At 35.7% G+C, this 20494-nt stretch overlaps 4 protein-coding genes across 5 annotated transcripts; 1 reads left to right on the top strand and 3 right to left on the bottom strand.

Annotated features, from left to right (window-relative positions):
* Positions 1 to 758: 758 nt before the first annotated feature.
* On the bottom strand, positions 759 to 4875 carry skp1 (S-phase kinase-associated protein 1). The gene is made up of 6 exons (XM_026195526.1): positions 4752 to 4875; positions 4248 to 4344; positions 4098 to 4171; positions 3256 to 3399; positions 1754 to 1894; positions 759 to 1284 (listed from the first exon to the last, which is right to left on the bottom strand). Exons 2-6 carry the CDS (start codon positions 4342 to 4344, stop codon positions 1249 to 1251), a joined length of 492 nt encoding a protein of 163 aa, XP_026051311.1. The 5' UTR covers positions 4752 to 4875; the 3' UTR covers positions 759 to 1248.
* A 1343-nt stretch (positions 4876 to 6218) lies between these two features.
* ppp2cab (protein phosphatase 2 catalytic subunit alpha b) lies at positions 6219 to 12832 on the bottom strand. The gene is made up of 7 exons (XM_026195525.1): positions 12526 to 12832; positions 10768 to 10977; positions 9319 to 9492; positions 8665 to 8754; positions 8418 to 8579; positions 7510 to 7628; positions 6219 to 6782 (listed from the first exon to the last, which is right to left on the bottom strand). Exons 1-7 carry the CDS (start codon positions 12625 to 12627, stop codon positions 6710 to 6712), a joined length of 930 nt encoding a protein of 309 aa, XP_026051310.1. The 5' UTR covers positions 12628 to 12832; the 3' UTR covers positions 6219 to 6709.
* Positions 12833 to 14086: 1254 nt separating this feature from the next.
* Positions 14087 to 16548, top strand: ube2b (ubiquitin-conjugating enzyme E2B (RAD6 homolog)). Of its 2 annotated transcripts, none has more exons than XM_026195522.1 (6): positions 14087 to 14260; positions 15029 to 15109; positions 15192 to 15217; positions 15598 to 15687; positions 15763 to 15851; positions 15995 to 16548. In XM_026195522.1, exons 1-6 carry the CDS (start codon positions 14217 to 14219, stop codon positions 16121 to 16123), a joined length of 459 nt encoding a protein of 152 aa, XP_026051307.1. In that variant the 5' UTR covers positions 14087 to 14216; the 3' UTR covers positions 16124 to 16548. The 2 variants fall into 2 exon arrangements, with proteins under 2 accessions (XP_026051307.1, XP_026051308.1); XM_026195523.1 differs by having other exon boundaries at positions 15763 to 15862.
* An 8-nt stretch (positions 16549 to 16556) lies between these two features.
* Positions 16557 to 18605, bottom strand: cdkn2aipnl (CDKN2A interacting protein N-terminal like). Its single transcript, XM_026195524.1, has 3 exons — positions 18349 to 18605; positions 17698 to 17809; positions 16557 to 16744 (listed from the first exon to the last, which is right to left on the bottom strand). Exons 1-3 carry the CDS (start codon positions 18558 to 18560, stop codon positions 16739 to 16741), a joined length of 330 nt encoding a protein of 109 aa, XP_026051309.1. The 5' UTR covers positions 18561 to 18605; the 3' UTR covers positions 16557 to 16738.
* Between the last annotated feature and the right edge of the window lie 1889 nt (positions 18606 to 20494).

The following is a 20494-nucleotide window of genomic DNA, read 5'->3' as shown; positions in this document are numbered from 1 at the left end:
AGTATTAAATTATGAATCAAGAAATATTAATCATTAATTCATAGTAAATTAAAAATTATATTAACTGGAAAAAAAAGCTGCAATTACTTTAAGCCATAGTGTAAATGATCTTCCATAGAAGGTTCAGTAGCACTTTATTTTACAGTCCTGTTCCTCATGTACATACTATGTACTTATTATAGTAATTACAATAACTATGTAATAACTAGGTACTAACCCTGAACCTACCCCTAAACCTAACCCTACCCCATGTAGTTACCTTGTGTTACCAGAACTTTCTTATATATAGTGTACTTAGTGTATTTAAGTACGTTAGTACACATACTGTAAAATAAAGTGCAACCGAAAGTTCATGTTAACTCCGCTCCATTGAATAATCTTAATGACCAGGGCTGATATAAAGCAATAGCTGTATTTTTATTAACAAATAACATTTATTATAACCAAGGGTGTCACTGTAGTTTTTCAGAGCAGGTGTAATGATTACTGGTTTGTACAAAATGTATAGACACTTGTCACACAATGTCTGAAAGATAGCAAGAGCACACTTTGAGCAAAATATTCCATTTAAAAGTTTGTTAGGTGTGAAGTAATTTAGTATTGAAAGACACTAAAGCAGTGGATCACGCTGAATGTTAACCTTTGACAAACTCAAACACACAAACCCTAATTCATTAGAGAAGCTGAGATGTGCAGATCCAGACGGTCCATCCTACAGTCTCTGAACAGATGAAGAAAGAGAAACACAACACTGCACAGACAGCTGACAATAATCTGGTTTTATTTTTTGAACTAAAAGACTGATGATCCTAATGGCCTGCCGTTTAGGAGCAGAAGCGTGAAAGACTCAGTCCTATACACCGAGGCGAGCAGATGAAGTGGAAGCAGACACGAGCACTTCAAGTTCACAACATCTCAACACTGAGCTTTCATCAGCACGGATACACTGCCAGAAAACCTGGAGATAAACCTTCCTTTCTCAAGAACACTAAACACAAGCTGCCAGTCAAATCAAATAAAGCCTGGTAGAAAGAGGAGCGTTTTCTCTACACGGGTGAAGACCGAGGGCATTAAAAAAGGCTTTTACAGCACAGAAGCAAAGAGGATGGCCATGCTAGCGAATCACAAGGGAGTCTTTCCGTTGGTTCATGTTAAATCTTAACAAATATGAACAGTGCAGTGCAATTTTTTAATTACATATTGTTCCAAAAAACAAAACAAAAAAGTAGTATTAAAGTGTCAGGATCTTCACTTCTCTTCACACCACTGGTTCTCCTTACGTACCTGCAACACACAACATCCGGCGAGTTATTACTGAACAAAACTAACAACAACTACTTAAAACTGTGTCAGTTCATCTTATTTTCAACATCTGAAACTGTAACAGTTTCTAAAAATATATTAAGCAGATACATCATATTATTCTGATTTCTGCGGATCATGCTGAAAATGCAGCTGTGCATCACAGAAATAAATCATATTTTAAAGTACATTAAAATAGAAAACAGCTGTTTTAAATTGCACGATATTAAAGTTTTTTTCAGTATTTTTGATCAAATAAATTCAGCCTTGATGAGCAGAAGAGGCTTCAAATCTCTTACTGACACTAAAAGTTACTAAAAATGACAAAAACAACAAAACTACTACATTTGACTGTAATAAGAATATTAAAACGATTAAGAAAACTGTGAGAGCGTATCTCAGTGATGCTACAGTTAAGCATGAAGAGACAGGAAATGAGCTCTTGCTTTACCTGGGCTTCCTCTTCCTCTGTGAAATCATTTTTGATATTGAAAGTCTTTCTGATCTCCTCTGGGGTTTTGCCTTTGATCATGTTAGCAACCGTCTTGCAAGTAACGTCTAGCAAGCCTTTGATGTCCAAGTAATTTGCAGCCTAAACAAAGAGAAGAGATGAAAGAGCGTGATGAGACGAAGACGTGGCCCTCGTGTGGAGAGACGACACAGTGCTGCTCAGACGTGTGAAAGAAGAGCACGTGTCCCAAAACACAGCACAGAACTTGATTCTAAAGGCTTCGAAGCAGTTTCAGGTTGGTTTCTGAGGGGTTTCCCCAGTGCATACTGACATTTAACAGATATAGATCAATACTGGTTAATGTCAGAAACTCAGACATTGAAAGGAAAGAGATTCTTAGCACTACCATCCAAAAAAAACTTTTTATTTACACATCAGCAGCTCAGTGTTTTCAGCATTCATGTAAATAAATGATCCACATGAACTCCATCTGCTCTGAGCTTTAGGTGATTGAACATGTATTTGTATAAATAAATAAAAGTTTAGCAGTTTATAGGGATTCTCGGACGATAATCAGATTTTAGGACTCGATCGGTGCTCACTAAACTTGTTCTATCTCACGAACCGATCTCAATTTGATGACGCCAACACGTGAGGAGGACATGAACTTTACACACCATACAGCAAGAAAGCTACGGCTAGACTGATGAAGATAATGGGACTTGCATGCACGCATCTTACAATGCGAAATAATGTTTAAATGAACCTTGTGGGTTGCATCAGACTGCTCCATTTTCAAAGTATTTATTTTTGTCTTATTCAAATATTCTGATATGCATTGCGTTATGGATAAACCCATTTTAAAGGCATATTGAAATGATCACTGTATAATGAATAACTTTTGTGATTAGTACTATTAAAACAATAGTTAAATCACATCTGTGACCCTGGAGCACTAAAGTCTGAAGTCTCTGGGGTATATTTGTAGCAATAGACAACAATACATTGTATGGGTCAAAATTATTAGTTTTTTCTTTTATGTAAAAAATCAGAAGGATAAAGTAAAGATCATGTTCCATGAAGATATTTTGTACATTTCCTACAGTAAATATATCAAAACTTAATTATTTGATTAGTGATATGCATTACTAAGAACTTTATTTGAACAACTTTAAAGATGATTTTCTCAATCTTAAGATTTTTTTGCATCCTCAGATTCTCAAATAGTTGTCTCTCAGATTTATCTTTGATAAATGTTCAACCGCAGGGTTATTTTGCCCAAACTGCGGTCTCAAGCACCAGAAGCACTCAGAACTGGTTTCGCTTCATTAAACGCAGGGCGCCACATTGGTTTATCCTACAACTTCAAGCACTTGACCGGTCCTAAAAACCAACAGGATGCATTTCGTTTTGTTTTCCCTCCATGAAATCAAACCTGCGACTCAGTTCTGTAGCATTATAACAAAAACTGGCAGACAGTCAAACAGAAGCAGTTAACACACCAGAATGAGTTCGAAGAGGGTGCCCTGGTCTACTTTGAGGAACTCCTGGTCCCACACGGGGATGTCATCCGTCCTCTTCTCTTTATTCTCATCGTCTTCAGGAGGAGGAGGGTCGTCTTTATGATGGGTGCACCACTGAATCACCTGTGGACACATTAAACACACTGTAAGACTCAGTCCCTTCTAAGACACGTGTATTTATATTAAAACAACCAATGTGCAAAAGATTGGTAGGCCCAAGTGTTGTTCTCCAAAGTCTGTATGTCTGAAACTCAAGAAGTATTTAAGATATCTTAACGCCCTTTTAGATGTTGGGGTTTCCTTTTGGCATCATAATTTTAAAGGCCCTGTGTGGTTTGGTTCCAGAGATACTGGAACCTAAATATGGCTCAGAGTAAATTGTTAAAATGAACACTTATCAAGGGCCAAAAACTAAATGTTGGCCACTTTGTACACACCCGATACTTACTGTATTTTAAAAACAATTAATAGATTCAGCTGGAACTAGAATTATAGCTTGTCTGTCAAATGGAGAAAGGTTATCATTAGTATATAATGAGACAAAGATTGCTAAAATCAATAACGATCCTGCCATCTTTATGAAGTCATTTCAAGGCCCTGTAATTTCCATCGAAGATTGTCATTTTGACCTCCCTCAACAAAACTGATCCAAATATTCATCCAAGACATTCGAGATCTCCGGTTGAGGTCACATGGAATGACCCACATGCAAAGTATTATTTATCATCATCTCAGGGTAAAATCAGACCTAGATATCTACCATCTGTTTACTAAAATCATGTGAAACTCCCAATTAAACTTGACTAATGTACAAGTCTCACCTTCTTCAGGATGGCAGCGTTCACATTGGGCAGAGGAACCGGATCATCATCTCCTTCATCATCCATCCCCAGATCTGAGCAGAAGAGAGCTGGGATTAAACACACACACACACACACACACACACACACACACACATCACTTCAGCTTACCTTCCAACATGGTCTTTATAGTCACAGACTGCTTGGCGATTTCCACATCCACCTCAAACATCTCTCCATCAGAGCTCTGCAGTTTAATAGTCGGCATCTACATGAACAATAACAACACAGTTTCAGAACACTGACTCATGCTAGCTGTGTTAGCTCACATGAGGTGAACTACAGATAGCTCGATGTTACACATGAATAAGAGACGGCCGTAAAATGGAAGAGGATAAACAAGAATCCCGCTACAGTCGAAGCATCCAGACTATGACTGTCCCACAGCCAATTCAGATACTTTTTAAAAACACCGCAGAGACCTAAAGAACGGGCTGTTTGTGATGCTAAGCTATCGTTAGCCGCGCGGCTATAGGCCTCTCTTAGCAACCGCTGCATTCATCACGTCAACCGGGATAAAACTTCATTTCACACAATATTACGCATGCTGCGTCTCTTCGCTGTCAGAATATAACATATGACTCGCTGATGAGGTAGATTCTGTCCCGTTCTTACCGTGACTGAGAGCGGCAAAGGTATGAAACCGAACGTCAACAAGGCCCGAGTGAGACTGCGCTCTAGTGACGTGCGTGCGCAAACTAAACCACACCCACGTGCAACGGAATGACGTAATTACATTACAAAATAAACGTCATTGTAATTAGTTGCTACAAAAAAAAATACAATGTTAAAAATGAAAATAGTAACTATTACAAACGGCATTACATCACTTTTTTTCTGATTTATAACTTATTTTATAGCTATATATGATTTATTGTTGAAGATGAGTCCTAACTTTCTTCCCAAGGCAAGTGTTTCCTGTCACAGCTATGCAAATTTTTGATTCAAAAACAGTGTAATAGCTATTAAACTAATTCTTATGATTCTAAATCTGTATTTAACAAAGTAAAGTAAAAAAATAAAACTGCTTTTGTGGAGGATGTGCTGTAATATTAAATTATTATGATCTGAATTCAAGTGATGAAAAGTTTATTAAAGTTACGTAGCTGATTACATTTGATTAGTTTTGGATTACTTTTCTAAATCTTTACTGTTTTCAACTGATAATCATTTTTCAAACCTGTAAACAAGTTAACCTTTCGGTAGTATTCAACACTGATTACGGTCAGACTTTCAAAAGCCTTCCTCGCTTGAATTAAGATTATAATGATTTCATTTTAGGATGAGTTTGTGTCTTCGTCAGGTTTGTAGAAATGTAGCTTTGCATCAGCGTCTCATCAATTGATGCTCTATAGTGAATGGGTGCCGTCAGAATGAGTCTGATAAAATCATCATAATAAATCCACAGTACTCCAGTTAGTAGTTAGTCCGATTATTTAAGATAATTTGGTATATATATTGAAAATACTGTATTCTAATCAATTCTGACATAACAACAGGGTGGACATGTTAAGATCTGGCAAAGAAAGTGAACTCATACAAAAGAAAACTTCTCACTTAAAAAGTCGCCAACAAATTTACCTCATTCCCGCCAAAAATCTGTTGTTGTCATGACGTCACTATAGAGGGTGGGCTTTTCTCAAAGGGGCGGATCCCCCAATATGACAGGCTGGAAAACCACTCAACTCTCCTTTTTATTAAATAAAATGTAGTTTTTAATACCAAATGATTGAATTGAGCAATCTCTTATTTAAATTTTTTTTTTTATATTTTATACCAAGAGTGAACTTGGCTCAACTGAACTGAATAATGACACTTGTCTTCTGTAACCGATGTTCAATTCATTTCATAATTGTTGACTTATTAACGTCTGCTACTGTGAACTTGCTTTAAAACAATTTGTGTAGTATAAAAGACTAAAAAAAAAAAAAAAAAAAAAAAGACTGTATAAAGGTCTTCACAATTCTTGACTTTTAAAACCATCAGTTTTTGTATACATTTTTTCCTGTAAAAAAATAGTTCAACAGAACAATCTGTTGAACTGTATCTCAGTCCCTCACGTGTCAGAAACAGCACACAAACTACATGAGCGAGATTCATCTTTATTCTTAACTGGTACCCTTTATACAGACACAGAGTCATCATATGAAGCTACTCCAGGATTCAGACGACTGTATGCCTCTCAGTCTGCACACATCACTAGTTCAGTGTAGGAAACACTATCACCTGCTTGTTGGGATAGAAGAGCATTAATCACCCGTAGAGCTTGGAAAACGGAAATAAACTGTAAACGGACTTCTGTTGAGAAAAAAAAAAAAAAAAAAAAAAAGGCCAGAACACAACAGGGTTGATGAAGGAGACGGTGTGTTCATCTGAAGAGCGCAGGACAGAAGCAGGAGCAGCTGGGAATATCTGGAGCTCGTGGATCGGTTCGGATATGGCACAGACACACACACCTTTTGGTCCACAGACATTTCTCATTGGATCAGTTTTCTCTTTTCTCTACTGTTACCCATTCCTCTCTCCTTCAGGTTAAACTGAATGAGGATTATAAGATGACGGTGATACTGGGTTCACAGGAAGTAGTCGGGGGTCCGGCGGGTGACGTGTGGCTCTCCTCTGCGCGGCGCCGGGTCGAACTGCAGACTGGAAACACCACATCACAACAGATCAGATCACACACACTGATTTCAGCTTCTGTCGTCTCACTAAATGAGGACGAAACACATGAACAACATCTCCAGAGCTGCTCTGAGAGTGACTTCATGGTTTGATTGGAGTAAAACTAGCATCACATACACAGAACTGTGAAGATATTCACGACAACCCGTCAAAATAAAAGTCCTGTTTAGTTTAAAGACAAGTATTGGCCAAAACTGGATTACTATTATTCAGCAGAACGTACATGGTCTATTACTACTACAAAGAAACGAACATTATTTTTAAGGAATAATCGGACATCCTTTCTTCCATGTCTTAATTTTAAATTTTGTTTACCAAAAAATAACATTTGCTTGATTTTCAGTTATTAAAATAAATGTTTTAAGCCTTCATTTGATAAATAGGAAATTTTTAAAACAGGATTTCTGAGCAAAAACAAAGCTACTGTAAGAAAAAGTTTAAGTTGTTTTAATGCATTTAAATAATTAGCCATGCTAAAACACAGAATTAGGTAACAAAAAGTTTCACAGGGCCCTTATCATGTAATTTTTGTTAAACTTAATAGATGTGAAAATGTAGTAGTTTCCTGAATTTTTGATTCCTGAATGCTTTTTGATTAATACAAATTTAACAAAAAATACATAAATAAAAAATATACATGTTCATAAGACCCCAGCAACTGAATCTGCTTCGATCAAGCTTCTGGACTTACAAAGAGTACTTGAGCGTGTCGTCCAGCTCCATGATGGCCGCCTGGTTCCCACAGCGGTAACAGTAGTTCGGCGCGCTGAAGATCGTCACCACGTTGCGATCATGGCACCAGTTGTAACCCTAGACCAGAAAAGTGTGTTACATTAACATTTAGTTATTTAGCAAGCACGACTTACATACGAGAACAATGGAAACAACCGAAACCAACAACAGAGTAATGATGTGCTACAACAAGAAGCCTTTTTGAGCTCGCTTTGTTAATTGTAAAATAGAACTGACAAACAGAACAAAAAGCTAGAGTCATACAATCTGTCAGAAATCATTCTAATATGCAGATCATTTCAAACTGAAATCTTGAGTCGGCAGATGTTTTTCTCTTCTTATTTTTTTTTTTAAGAAATTAATACTTTTGTGAAGCACGGATGTGTTAAATTGATTAGTGAAGTGATACTTATTTGTTATAAAATAATAATATCATCAAAGCATTTTGAAAAAATAAAAGTAAAGTATCACAGGTTACAAAAATATTAAGCAGCACAATGGTTTCCAACATTAATAAATCATATGAGAAGGATTTCTGATGTGACACTGGGGACTGGAGTAATGATGCTGATGATTATATGACTTTGAACATGCAGCTCATTCGTTTAATAAAATCCTAGACTTAAATGTAATCATAATCGTTTTTTTTTCCATCCCCAAATTTAAGGCCTCTTAACTTCAAATTAGGATCTTCTATGACCTTAACTTTGGTAAAATTGAGCTTTTTAGATCTTTAAAGAACACGCATGCTCCTAAGAGAGCTGAAGATGTGTGACACGACTGATCTTTCAGCAAAGTCAATAACGTGTCCCACTCAGCAGCGATGTTCATGTTCCCTCTTCTAATGAGAGAGGAGTATGAGCTGACCTCCATCACAAGCTGGTGAGCTCTAGAGACCAGCGTGAGGCCGTTAGCGTGGTTGAACGTCTCAGAGATGTCCTGCCCAAAGGTGTAGCCTGCACCTCTCGGAGAAATACCCCACCCTCCACGATCATCTGGGTCAGACCACAACAGATCACACATGGGTCCCTGAGGAAACCACACAGACAGAGCCATCAGTGCTGGTTAAAGCTTTATTTTGCCTTTAGACTCGATGCTCATCTATGTCCTGTACCTCGTGAGGAACTTCCTGTAAACGATCCAGCGCTCGGATGTGATCCAGAGTGTCTATGGACGGCGACAATCCTCCGTGAAGACAAAAGATCTGCAAGAGGAAAATAAATAGATAAAAGAAATGAGATGCAACCTTCACAGAAGGGTTTACTGAGGGCCCTTTGATTTTTAATCATTTTAATTTGATTCAACTTTCATGTTGCATGCCTTCATTTAATTAGATTTAATTCTGAAAAACATTATTATTATTATTATAATATTGTGTCACATTTTTTATAAAACACTATTTTTATTAATTTAATTGATTATACTTTGATTAATAAAATCAATTAAACCTAAATATTCAAATAAATTAATATTCAAATGAAATCCAGGAGAAAAAAAAAAATTAATAGGGCATTAAAATGTAATTGTTAAATTGTATAAGTTTCATGATGATCTCAATTAATTAGACATGCTTTCTGATCACTAAATTCAATTAAAATGGAATCCAAAAAAACAACAACAACAAAGATTAAAAAGAAAAAACTGAGTTCGAAAAAAAAAAAAAAAATAAATAAATAAAAATTCTCAGGGCTGTAGTTTACACCAAACAGAAGCGCAGGAATACAGACAGACAAACAGCTGGAGTGGTGAAATCTGGAGACACACACACCTGACCATCGACCAGAGCAGTGAGGGGAAGGTAGTCGAAGAGGTCTGTGAAGTATTTCCACACGTTTGCATTGCCGTACTTCCGTAAGCATTCGTCATAAAAGCCGTACACTTGTGTGATCTGTCTGCTCTCGTGGTTCCCTCGAAGTATTGTAATGCGTTCACGGTACCTTACCTAGAGTTTGAACACATAAATCAAATGATTAACAAAAATAAAAGAAAGAAAATTGGCCATCAAACTGCATAAAGACTAACTGGAGATAGTCTCGTGATTGAGTATGAGTACAGACTGCAGGACACTTGCACAGCTTTCATGTTCCTTTAGTGACCCCACAGCACACAACCAGTCAGAAGAGTCCATTTCTCAAAATTGAGATGTATATTTCATCTAAAAGCTGAAAATTAGCCTTCTATTGATGCATGTGGTTGGTTATGATCGTACAATATTTGTCTGAGATGAAACTATTGAAAATCTGGAATCAGAAGGAGCAAAAAAAAATCTAAATATTGAGAAAAATCATCTTTAAAGTGAAGTTCTTAGCAATGCAGATTACTAATCAAAAACTAAGTTGATATATTTTGTAAATTTCATACCTTAAATATATTCACGGAACATGATCATTACTTAATATCCTAATGATTTTAGGCATAAAATAAACATTTATAATCTAGATCCATACAATGCACTGTTGGCTATCGCTACAAATACACCCCAAATATAAAAAAAAAAAAAAAATTCTATATATATATATATATATATATATATATATATATATATATATATATATATATATATAGAAATTAGTCATTTTTAAATAGAATGACAAATATATGAGAAATAACAGAACATAATGCAAAGATATTTAAAAAAATCCTCAGAGCAACACGATGCTAATTTATAAACTTTTACACACAAATACTAACTTTAGCTTGCGAATTACCTCCCAAAAAAACCTCCCAAATGTTGTGACATGACTATCCGACCTCTATGTTATGATTAAGTTTAAGACATTTTTCAGATCAGATTTTTTTATTTTTAAAGCTAGCTTTAAGTAGTTCTATACCCCCAGCAGAATCTATTAGCTTAACCAATAAAGTCAGAAATAAAACAAGAACAATTACAAGAATCGATGAATACAACAAAGTAACTGTAGGATTTAAGAGCAGAAATGTAACAATTAAGTGTAAAACAACAGTAGTTCTGCATGAGTTAGACTAAATACAGACTGATCTTTGTTAGAGCGGTGATGTTTGATTAGCAGTGGTCTCTTGAGAAGCTTTCGCACCGCAGGAACTAATAACAGAAGTACACGCTGAGAAACTAGGAAATAACTATACAGGTTTGGAACAACTTGACGGGGAGTAAATGATACTGACTTTTACTCTTATGTGGACTACGTCTTTAATATTTCTGAGATCTGGGTTGAACATGAGCCAAAGCAGGCCGTACCTTGAGAGCGACGAGCAGCGAGACGGTCTCCACAGAGTAATAGCCTCGGTCCACATAATCTCCCATGAACAGGTAGTTAGTGTCCGGCGACTTCCCTCCGATCCTGAAGAGCTCCATCAGGTCGTGAAACTGTCCGTGTACATCTCCACACACGGTGACCGGACACCGCACCTCCTGCACATTAGACTCCTTGGTCAGGATCTCTTTAGCCTGCGGAGACGATACAGAACAAGATCTCGTTATTCTCGTCATAAAGAGACGCTCTGTTTGGAGGAGCTACACTGCTGACCTCAAACCATAAACACTACACAATTAAAGTTTCGTTCCATCCTTTTCATTTAGTAAATCAACATTGGGAGTTAAAATCATTAGGATTTAAAATGTAATCATATAGGGATTCAACAAAACCATTATTTCAGAAGCTACGTTTTTATTTTATTTTTAAATCATCGTAGTATTTCTATACATCTGTGTTGAGCTGATCGTCACTCTTTTGTGTGTTAAACACAATCTACTACATATACACAGATTGGGATCAGTCTCGTCTGATACCCATCCCCGAGTATCGCATCGATGCATCCCTAATTCTGATTGGTTAAGTTCAGGCATTGCTGATCCTGGGTCTATAAACCACACCAACCATGCTTTCCAGTGAACTAGTTGGGCCCAAGTGTACTTCGCATTGTGTTTAGGAGTCTACAGCCCTTAAAGTAGTCCATTTTCATCCATACTACTGAGGAAACTTGAGGTTATGTAACTTGTCCATACATGCTGATGATTTCATTCTCTTACAAGATAAGAGTGACACAGATCTGCAATAAAGCCAAGAACACCAACCAACCAACCATTCTGAGCCGTGAGTTCAGTCCTAACTAAAAAGGTATCTTGTAAAATAAAAGACATCTTTCCCATGTTAATGTGAGGATTTGTCCCAACTACACACAACGCAGACACTTAAACTATATTTGAATTTAAAAACGGTTTATTTAACATTAGTTAAATGCAACTGATTACTTCAATGTGATTAGTGACAGAATTCTCATTTTTTGGGTAAACTAAACCAACCCAGTCAACAGGAGTCGGATGCTCCACCAGAGGTTTATAAAATCACGCTGAATAAGAGTTATACCTACAATAAAACAGATTACAAATTATAGGTGTGCACAAAAACAAAAAAAATGGGCATAGACCTCAAGGAAATGCTTTAGTTAAACAGATGTTACTAATAAATGAAGGGCAACGTAACAAAAAAAAAGTGATTCATCACTCATCCCATAGAGATCCTATATTATTTAATTAGTTATTTTTGATTATTAAATGGCTGATTCTATCAACCCACATGATTCTAACTGATTGCAAGAGAAGGGTGACACATATTGGCATCAGTTGCAGAGACTTAATAGCTATTTTACTTTATCTAAAGAGGTTTTTCATGAGCAAACCGAGCACAACTAAATTAACAAAACCACTGCAGCAACCAGCGACTCAACATGAATCTTCAAATACACCAACTCTGGGCTCACACCTACATGCACACTTCTGGACGAGTGAGTAAGTGTGTTATAAGAGTTTAAAAGTCGGATAATACAGGTGTGTGTGTGTGTGTGTGTGTGTGTGCGCGTGTATGTGTGAGTCACGCGGGCGCCATTTTGAGAGCGCGTGAGCGATGAGGAAGCGGCGTCGCGCTTTCAAATAAACAAGAAACTCTCGACCACATACAAACAAACTCGATGTTGATGATGTGTTTCACCCACTTACCTTCTCGCAGAGACTCTTGACTTGGTTTTCTGAGAGCTGTTTGCACTCATTTAGCTGTTCAATCCACTGATCGAGCTCTTTCGAAAACGCCTTCTCGTCCATTTCTGCTTCACACTCGCTTTCCACGCTGATTTCTGCTCTAACTTCACCCTCCTTTCCACGAATATCCGCCTTTTATCGAAAAAATTACTTTGAGACGTACATGTGGCCAGGGATCTTGAAATAATTAATTAAGAGAATCTTGTGAGGAAAGGAGAAGCCGTCGGCCTTCAGAGTCCCTCCCTGAGCCACAGTTGTTTTCACATCAGCCGGCTCGACGCTGATTGGACGCTCACAGCTCCTGCTCCGCTCTGATTGGGCGCAAGGATCTCGTCTTGTTTTCCGATTGGTTCTCAAATACATCGTTGGGCGTTTTCCTTTACTGCGATAGGATCTCATTAATACGTCAACGGCTAAATTAATGTTTATGTAAAACTTTGGATTATTTTGTATTGATGCGTCATCATTTTCTATTTATAATAATTTATACATATTACATTCATAATTGGTCAGTGAGGAAACTTTACATTTTGTTGAAATGTAGAAATCAAAATTCGCAATTTTTATTTTTAATGGAATAAATCGCGGTGTTTATTATAAACGATTTATCCGTCCACATTCACATGTTTGTTTGGTGTCATATTTTATTAAACTAAAAATGTATTTTATTTTTTAAATATTAAATAAATATTTTTTTATAATTGTAAATTTAAACATGATTACAAAAAGTCATATTAAATGAATCATAATTAAATTAATGAAATATTAAAATATATTAATGTCTACATGAGAGCAAACTAAACCACATTATTCAAATCACTGCAAAAAAAAAAAATATATATATATATATATATATATATATATACAAAAAATATTATATATTAATATTATTTTAGAAATCTGTGACTTTTGTAATTAGGCCTTCTAGTTAAAGCTTTCTTTAACAAAACTGTACCTAAACATACGTTTTAAAAGGATGAATAAACATATATATATATATATATATATATATATATATATATATATATATATATATATATATATATATATATATATTAAATATAATTTTAGGAAACATTAATAAGAAGAGGAATGCAATTACCTCACCAGAAATTATATTAAACATCCTTATATTATTGTTTCGAAAATCTGTGGAATTGTTTATTACTAGTTTAACAAAAAAGAAGTGGAGTGAGAAGTGAGTCCTCTACCAAAACACATGATAAAAAAAACTTTTCTTTATCAAAATTAAAAACTTGCATCTGCGGTTATTTATATAATAGCCTGCAATAATGCCAGAGAATAACAAAAAAATATGTATAAAAAATCTTAACAGAAATAAAAATTATGAAATCATTTTGAAAGAGAGAAAACATTTGGTTTGGAGTCTGACCATTTAATTTAAGTTAATGAATATGAAACATTCCCGTGTGTATTAATAATTGTACAAGATATGTATTTATCGTTTATCAATACCATGATCATTACAGTTAAACTCAGCCATAAAGAGTTTCTTCATAATTAAATGAAATGTTCATTATCAGAGTGTGTTTGTAAACAAACAGAGGAATAGTTCGCTCCGCGGCTGTGGCCAGGTCGAGACATTATCTTCATCTTCTGCTCGGTTTAAGAGAGCAAGCCTCTGTTAAAGCATGTCTACTCCTGCGAGACGGCGGCTCATGAGAGACTTTAAGAGGTTTGTGTCTTCAGATGAGAATTTTGTGTCGAACTGAGGCTGTGTTTATACCCCGGACTGAGTTAGCCGTTAGCAGCGTTAGCCGCTAGGCCTGCGCTAGCACGAGCTAAACGAGAGTTCAGTCGCGATGTTTTGTTTTCTTGTTCTTTTTACCGTAGTACAGTACCATAGTACGTTTTGTCAGGGTTCACAGCATTTGTGGGCATCATAGACACTTCATTAGGCAACACATTTGTGTAGATATGAAGATACAGCCCTTGCTAATAGCATTACACACGTAAACAAATACTAAACACTAGAACTAGAGTGTATTATAGTACTGTTTATATTATAGTATTAACAACACCTAGTTAATGATTGCTACAGCATACTGTAGTATCAACTTTAGTGAACTTTAATAAATACTGTAGTGTATTGTAGTATAATGTATCCTATGGTAGGGTAAAGCACTTTGTTTATATTACTATAGTTATATTACAACAGCAAGTAGGATTAGCACAACTAATTAATTCTAGTTCTTTACTATAGCATGGTTTAGAAACACTATAGTATTTTTTTCTTGTGGGCGAAACTGTATTGTAACTCTTTATTTTTACATTAAGTGGTAGTTAACTTTAACTAGAATGCAATTACATGTAAACTAATAATTCGATGCAATGCACATACATGTTTACATTGAATGAAAACGCAGATCCTGTTGTAAACAATAGTGAAACATCACTTTTATATACACATGTTCACTAATAGCTAGTTCCTCTTGGTTTGCAGACTTCAGGAAGATCCTCCGACTGGTGTGAGCGGTGCTCCTTCAGAAAACAACATCATGCTGTGGAACGCCGTGATCTTTGGGTATGTTTGGAGCATCGCTGTGCATGAAGAGATGTGTATCTGTTGCACACGTTTATGATTGTGTTCCTGTGTTTCCTTGCAGGCCTGTAGGAACTCCTTTTGAAGATGGTGAGACACTCCTGGACTCCTACAAACAAACACTCGTTAATAACCATGAAATCAGCGTTAGTTATTGAATCATGAGCAGCTTTGAAGACCTGATGTATTTGTGGCATCATTTTTATGGCTGCAACTAACAGTTGTGTTCTAAATCTACATATTGAGAAAATAATCTTTAAAGTTGTCCAAATGAAGTTCTTAGCAATGCATATTACTAAGCAAAAATTATTTTATAATTTTAATACAATGTATTTTTGGCCACTGCTACAAATATACCCCATACTACTGCTGTGCTCCAGGGACACAAATGTACATTATTTTTTTTACTGACCGTGCCACAAAGAGGCATGTTGATGTTATTCGTATTCATCCTAAATCTCTCTCCGCAGGAACATTTAAGCTGGTTATTGAATTTTCAGAAGAATATCCCAACAAGCCTCCAACGGTTCGCTTCATCTCCAAAATGTTTCACCCAAATGGTGAGCCGCAGTCCGGAGTAACGCCGGCCGATCAGCGTCTGCGCTGTTTCTGATGAATCATGTTGTGTTTGTCAGTTTATGCAGATGGGAGCATATGTTTAGACATTCTTCAGAATCGCTGGAGTCCCACGTACGACGTCTCCTCCATTCTGACATCCATCCAGGTGCATGATGGGTTTGTCCTCATCACACTTCTGTTTATGTATTTTATTACACAATAACAATATTTCAGATTAAAATACACGTGTATGCACGTATATCTGCATTGCTGTTCTTGACACTCATTCAGATCAGTGTCTGTTTCCAGTCTCTGTTAGACGAGCCCAATCCCAACAGCCCAGCCAACAGTCAAGCAGCTCAGCTCTATCAGGAGAACAAACGTGAATATGAGAAGAGAGTCTCAGCCATCGTGGAGCAGAGCTGGCTCGACTCATAACGCAGCTACACATCATTCATAGCATTACTCAGTTCTTCGCAAATGCGTTTTACCTTGAATGTGTGTGCTTATTTATTTCTTTTAACTGCATGATAAGTTATTGCTTACAAAATCTGAATCATACTGTTGACAGATGGATGCAGTTGAATGCAAATTATCAGCAAAGAGTGCAATCCCTAAATAGGTCCATCTCAAAGCTTCAGTAATCCATCAGTAATATATCTGACATGCCTTTAAATGCACCTGAAGATTGACTGGGAATCATTTTTTTGTATGCGTGTTTGACGATGCATCTCGATGCTCGCGAGTTTTGAGAGAAGACGCGGGAAATGCTTGGATCACGGAGTTGAGGGGATGTTTTAGTTGGATTCTTGTGAACATTTATACTTATGCTGTATGCAAAGGAAAATAAAACATTTTACAGACTTGGGGTGAAGAGAATGCACTCGTTTTTATTGTAGCTAATTATTAAAACAAGCATTAAAAAAAAAAAAGTATTTTAAAAATACCAAGAACAGGTTGTCGTATGTACAGCTAGGGATAAAACAAGTGTGGTGATGATGCACAGATCTCAGGCTTCTTCATCAGATGTGATGATGAGGAGTCGGGCAGGCATCACCTCTGCAGAAAAGACAGAACAGATTATTTGTAATTTATTTAATTATGTTTGGGTCGGTCATTTATTCTATGCATCCTGTGTGAGGCATGCCTTTCTTTCTAGACATTTGATCATGTTTTCTCCAACTATAAAATAAGTAAATGATTAGCGTGTCACTGATCTTAATTCGCCCTTTCACATGAAAAAAAAACCCATTAAAAAAATGGATGGGTTTTTTTTGTTTTCCATCTAAACATCCTTCAATGAACATACATTCACTCAAGTCAAGACGCAAACTGATCACATGAAGTCTTGTTTTCTGAAAAACTGACATAAATGAGTTTATGCTCAACTAGGGTATGAAATATTATTTTACCTTTGAGTTAAATTCATTTTTTGGAGCCAAACGGTAGATATTTGTTCTTGTCTCTTGATCGATTTCAAAGAAAACAAGACTTTTGCTTCTGTAGTAAAATTAGGGATATTTGCACTGGAAAGCATCAAAAAGACAGAGGAAGAAACACTTTTTTTTTTACAGTTTGTATCAGAAGGCAGAGTAAAAGTTGTTTCAAAAAGGACATTTAGAGATTAGATTAACCCTTAATACTCAACTGGCATTTTGGAAGCAAAAAAAAATTACTTTGCATGATGAACAGACAGACATTTATATTTGCAAAATAAAGTGTAAAAGGATAATAGCATCTTTTGATCTTATGAAAAAGTCAGAATTTCAAGAGAACAAACGCACACACACACACACGTTCAGAACTCTACATTTCTCTCACAGTTCGTCCTTTTCTCTTTTGCAGTTTGAAAGAAAACGTCTGAATTGGCAGACCATTAACTTGCAACTGTTCAGCTGAAAAGTCAGAATGACCTTTTCCATTGGTTTTATCCTGAACGGCCTTCCATAGAGAACAGACACTTCAGCACGTCTTCAGTGAAGGACCGAGTGAATGAAAGCAGGAGCGTGTACCTTCTGTTGCTGCTGTTTGATCAGTTCATCTCTGGTCTTAAAAACAGGAGCGTCCTCCACAACGATGCCCTCTGCCATCTCGCTCACCCTCTCCAGCAGAACTGGATCATACCTACAAACCATGAGCCACAACACAATCCCTGAAACTAGATGCATTTATTGCATTTTACTGTTTTTCGTGCAGCACATTGATCTCTAGAAATAAACTAAACTTTAATCTTTATTCAAGCTGTTTGCTGCTTAAAATGGGGGAAAAACATGATAGTAAATCAAGTGTTTTAAACCTTAACTAAATTTATAATGCAGTTACTTTTCTTTATGGTTTTGAAATAAATCTCTTATTTTCGAAGATAAATTTGTACAGTAAAATTGTTAAATATAATTATAATTCCAAATAACTGTTTTCTATGTGAATACATGTTAAATTTGAATTTATTTCTGTGATCAAAGCTTTATTTTCAGCATCATTAATCCAGTCTTCAGAGTCACGTGATATTCAGAACTCACTGCTGATTTGCTGCTCAACCATTCTACAATTAATAATAATGTTTTCTATTGTTCTCGGAGTAATAAATTGGGTTTTTTTTTTTTTTTTTTTACCATTTCATATTTTCTAATAGTTCATGATGATGTAAGTGCTTTTATTCTGACCTGCAGCCCAGGAACACGTGGTTCGCCCACACCATAGACAGCGCGAGCAGCTGATCCAGGTGAGGGTCCTCAAAATCGTTGATGTTTCGGAATAAAAACTCCCTCCTGGACTTCCAGTGTTTTTCGCTCTCGGAAATGCTGCGAAACGTGTCGACTAAATCAGAAAGGTGCCTGTTCTGACCGATGAAATCCTCCACGTCCGTACTCGCCATGTCTCGGGCCGGGGCGATGACGTCACTCTCCGAGTCAGGAGGTTGTGCTCGTCTTAAAGGGACAGTAGACCAAAAAAAAATACAACGCTGTCATCGTTTACAAACTGATTACATTTTATCTGAATTCTTTGTAATTGGATTATGTTAAATTTAAAATGCTTGTAATCCAAATACAGTAACTTTTTATTGATAAGCACATGATTGGTTAATGGTCACGTGACATCTTTTTAGCCAGTGTTTTATTTTGATTGTTGGTATTTTAAAAGGATTTATGTAATGCAATGTTTAACTAGCATTTATATATATTTGATTTCTCTTTGTATTTTTATATCAGTAGGCCTATGGTACAAAAATTAAATCGGTGTCACAAGAACGTTTTTTTTTTTTTTTGTAGTTTTTTTTTTTTTTTTTAGAAACATGCCTTTTCAAACAACACTGTGCATCTATCCCTCACACAATAGATTTTTTTTTCATGTGCACAAAAAATGTTTCCCCTAACCTCTTAGAATCTCCTTTCCACATGCTTCATGAAGTAATTGTTTAATATAAAAATATGTATTCTTGTGTTTGCATGTTGCTTCATATGCATGCCACATAATTATAATCATTTGTGTGATAGTTCTACCGTTCTTAGCCCCTTTTTCACAAGAAAACGGATTGCTATGGCAAATAATGGCATGTTTTATGACTGGGGGGAAATCTGACGAGTCGTGTGCTTGGTCAGACGAACGCTATAATTTGAAACACAAATGTGCTTCAGCTGCAAGATTGTGGTTCTCAAGAGAAAGATCATTTACAACATCCATAATAGTCTAATATGAGTCATACCGTTATAATCGAGGAAGCGGTTCTGTTTGCTACATCACTCAAACACTTCAAAGCATCAAGAGCAGAGATGCAAACCAATGACTCAGGTTTATTTCTAACCATCACTATTAATATGACAATATATTGTCCTTATTGTTTAAAGGGTGCAGAGTTGAAATGAAACAAGTGTTGACACCTTGCTTATCATTATAATAATCTTATGTCAATAGAAATGGCAATATTAATAATGCAACTGAGCAGAAAATCAGTATATTAGAATGATTTCTGAAGATCATGTGACTCTGAAGACTGGAGTAATGATGCTGAAAATACAGCTGTGCATCACAGGAATAAATTATATATTTTTCCTATATATTCACAGATTGTAGCAGTAAACCTCTTTCTATATATTCACACAAATTGTAAAAATATACATCACAATGCTGTTTTATTTTCAGTCTTCGTGAGCAGAAAAAACTCCTTAAAAAAAATTATTAATTATTAATTATTTTAACTTTTTGTGTGTACAGGTGAAATTCGAAAAAGGGCTTAATCATAAAACAATACTGTTTTAAATGCCCCCCCCCCCTCAAATAATAATAATAATAATAATAAAATAAATAAAAAATTAAAAAGTTGTATTTTTGTTTTTCCTGAGCAAAAAAATAAATATATTTCCCCTGATTTATATTTACAACAAAATCTATTTATGACATTTAAAAAAAAATATATATATATAATTACTTTCCCCCAAAATACTAACTTGTTCTTATTTTCCATTTGTTTTTTAAATGTCTTACTATCCTAGCTAGGTTTTGCTAAATTGTCAGTAAGATTTTTTTTGACTAATTTAAAACCCAATAAAATGCAATATGCTTACTTATTCTTTTATATATTGTAATATGTACAGGTCAGAATAAGCAGTGTTACACTGAATGACAATGTAGAATTAACCTCTTGCTCATGGTGATTGCTTGTTATTATGCATATCACAAATTACAAATGTTGTTTATGTCAATAGAAATATATCATGGCTGGTGTTTGAGAAGTTAGAACCACAGTAGAGAGAATAACTAGATCTGCTGTTTCACATCGTGCTCGAAAAGTGAGATTTGTTTAATCAAATG

Source organism: Carassius auratus, chromosome 21, assembly GCF_003368295.1.
Source record: "Carassius auratus strain Wakin chromosome 21, ASM336829v1, whole genome shotgun sequence".
Lineage (NCBI taxonomy): Eukaryota > Metazoa > Chordata > Actinopteri > Cypriniformes > Cyprinidae > Carassius > Carassius auratus.
Note: the sequence above shows the minus strand (reverse complement) of the source record. Positions and strands in the feature narration are given on the sequence as shown.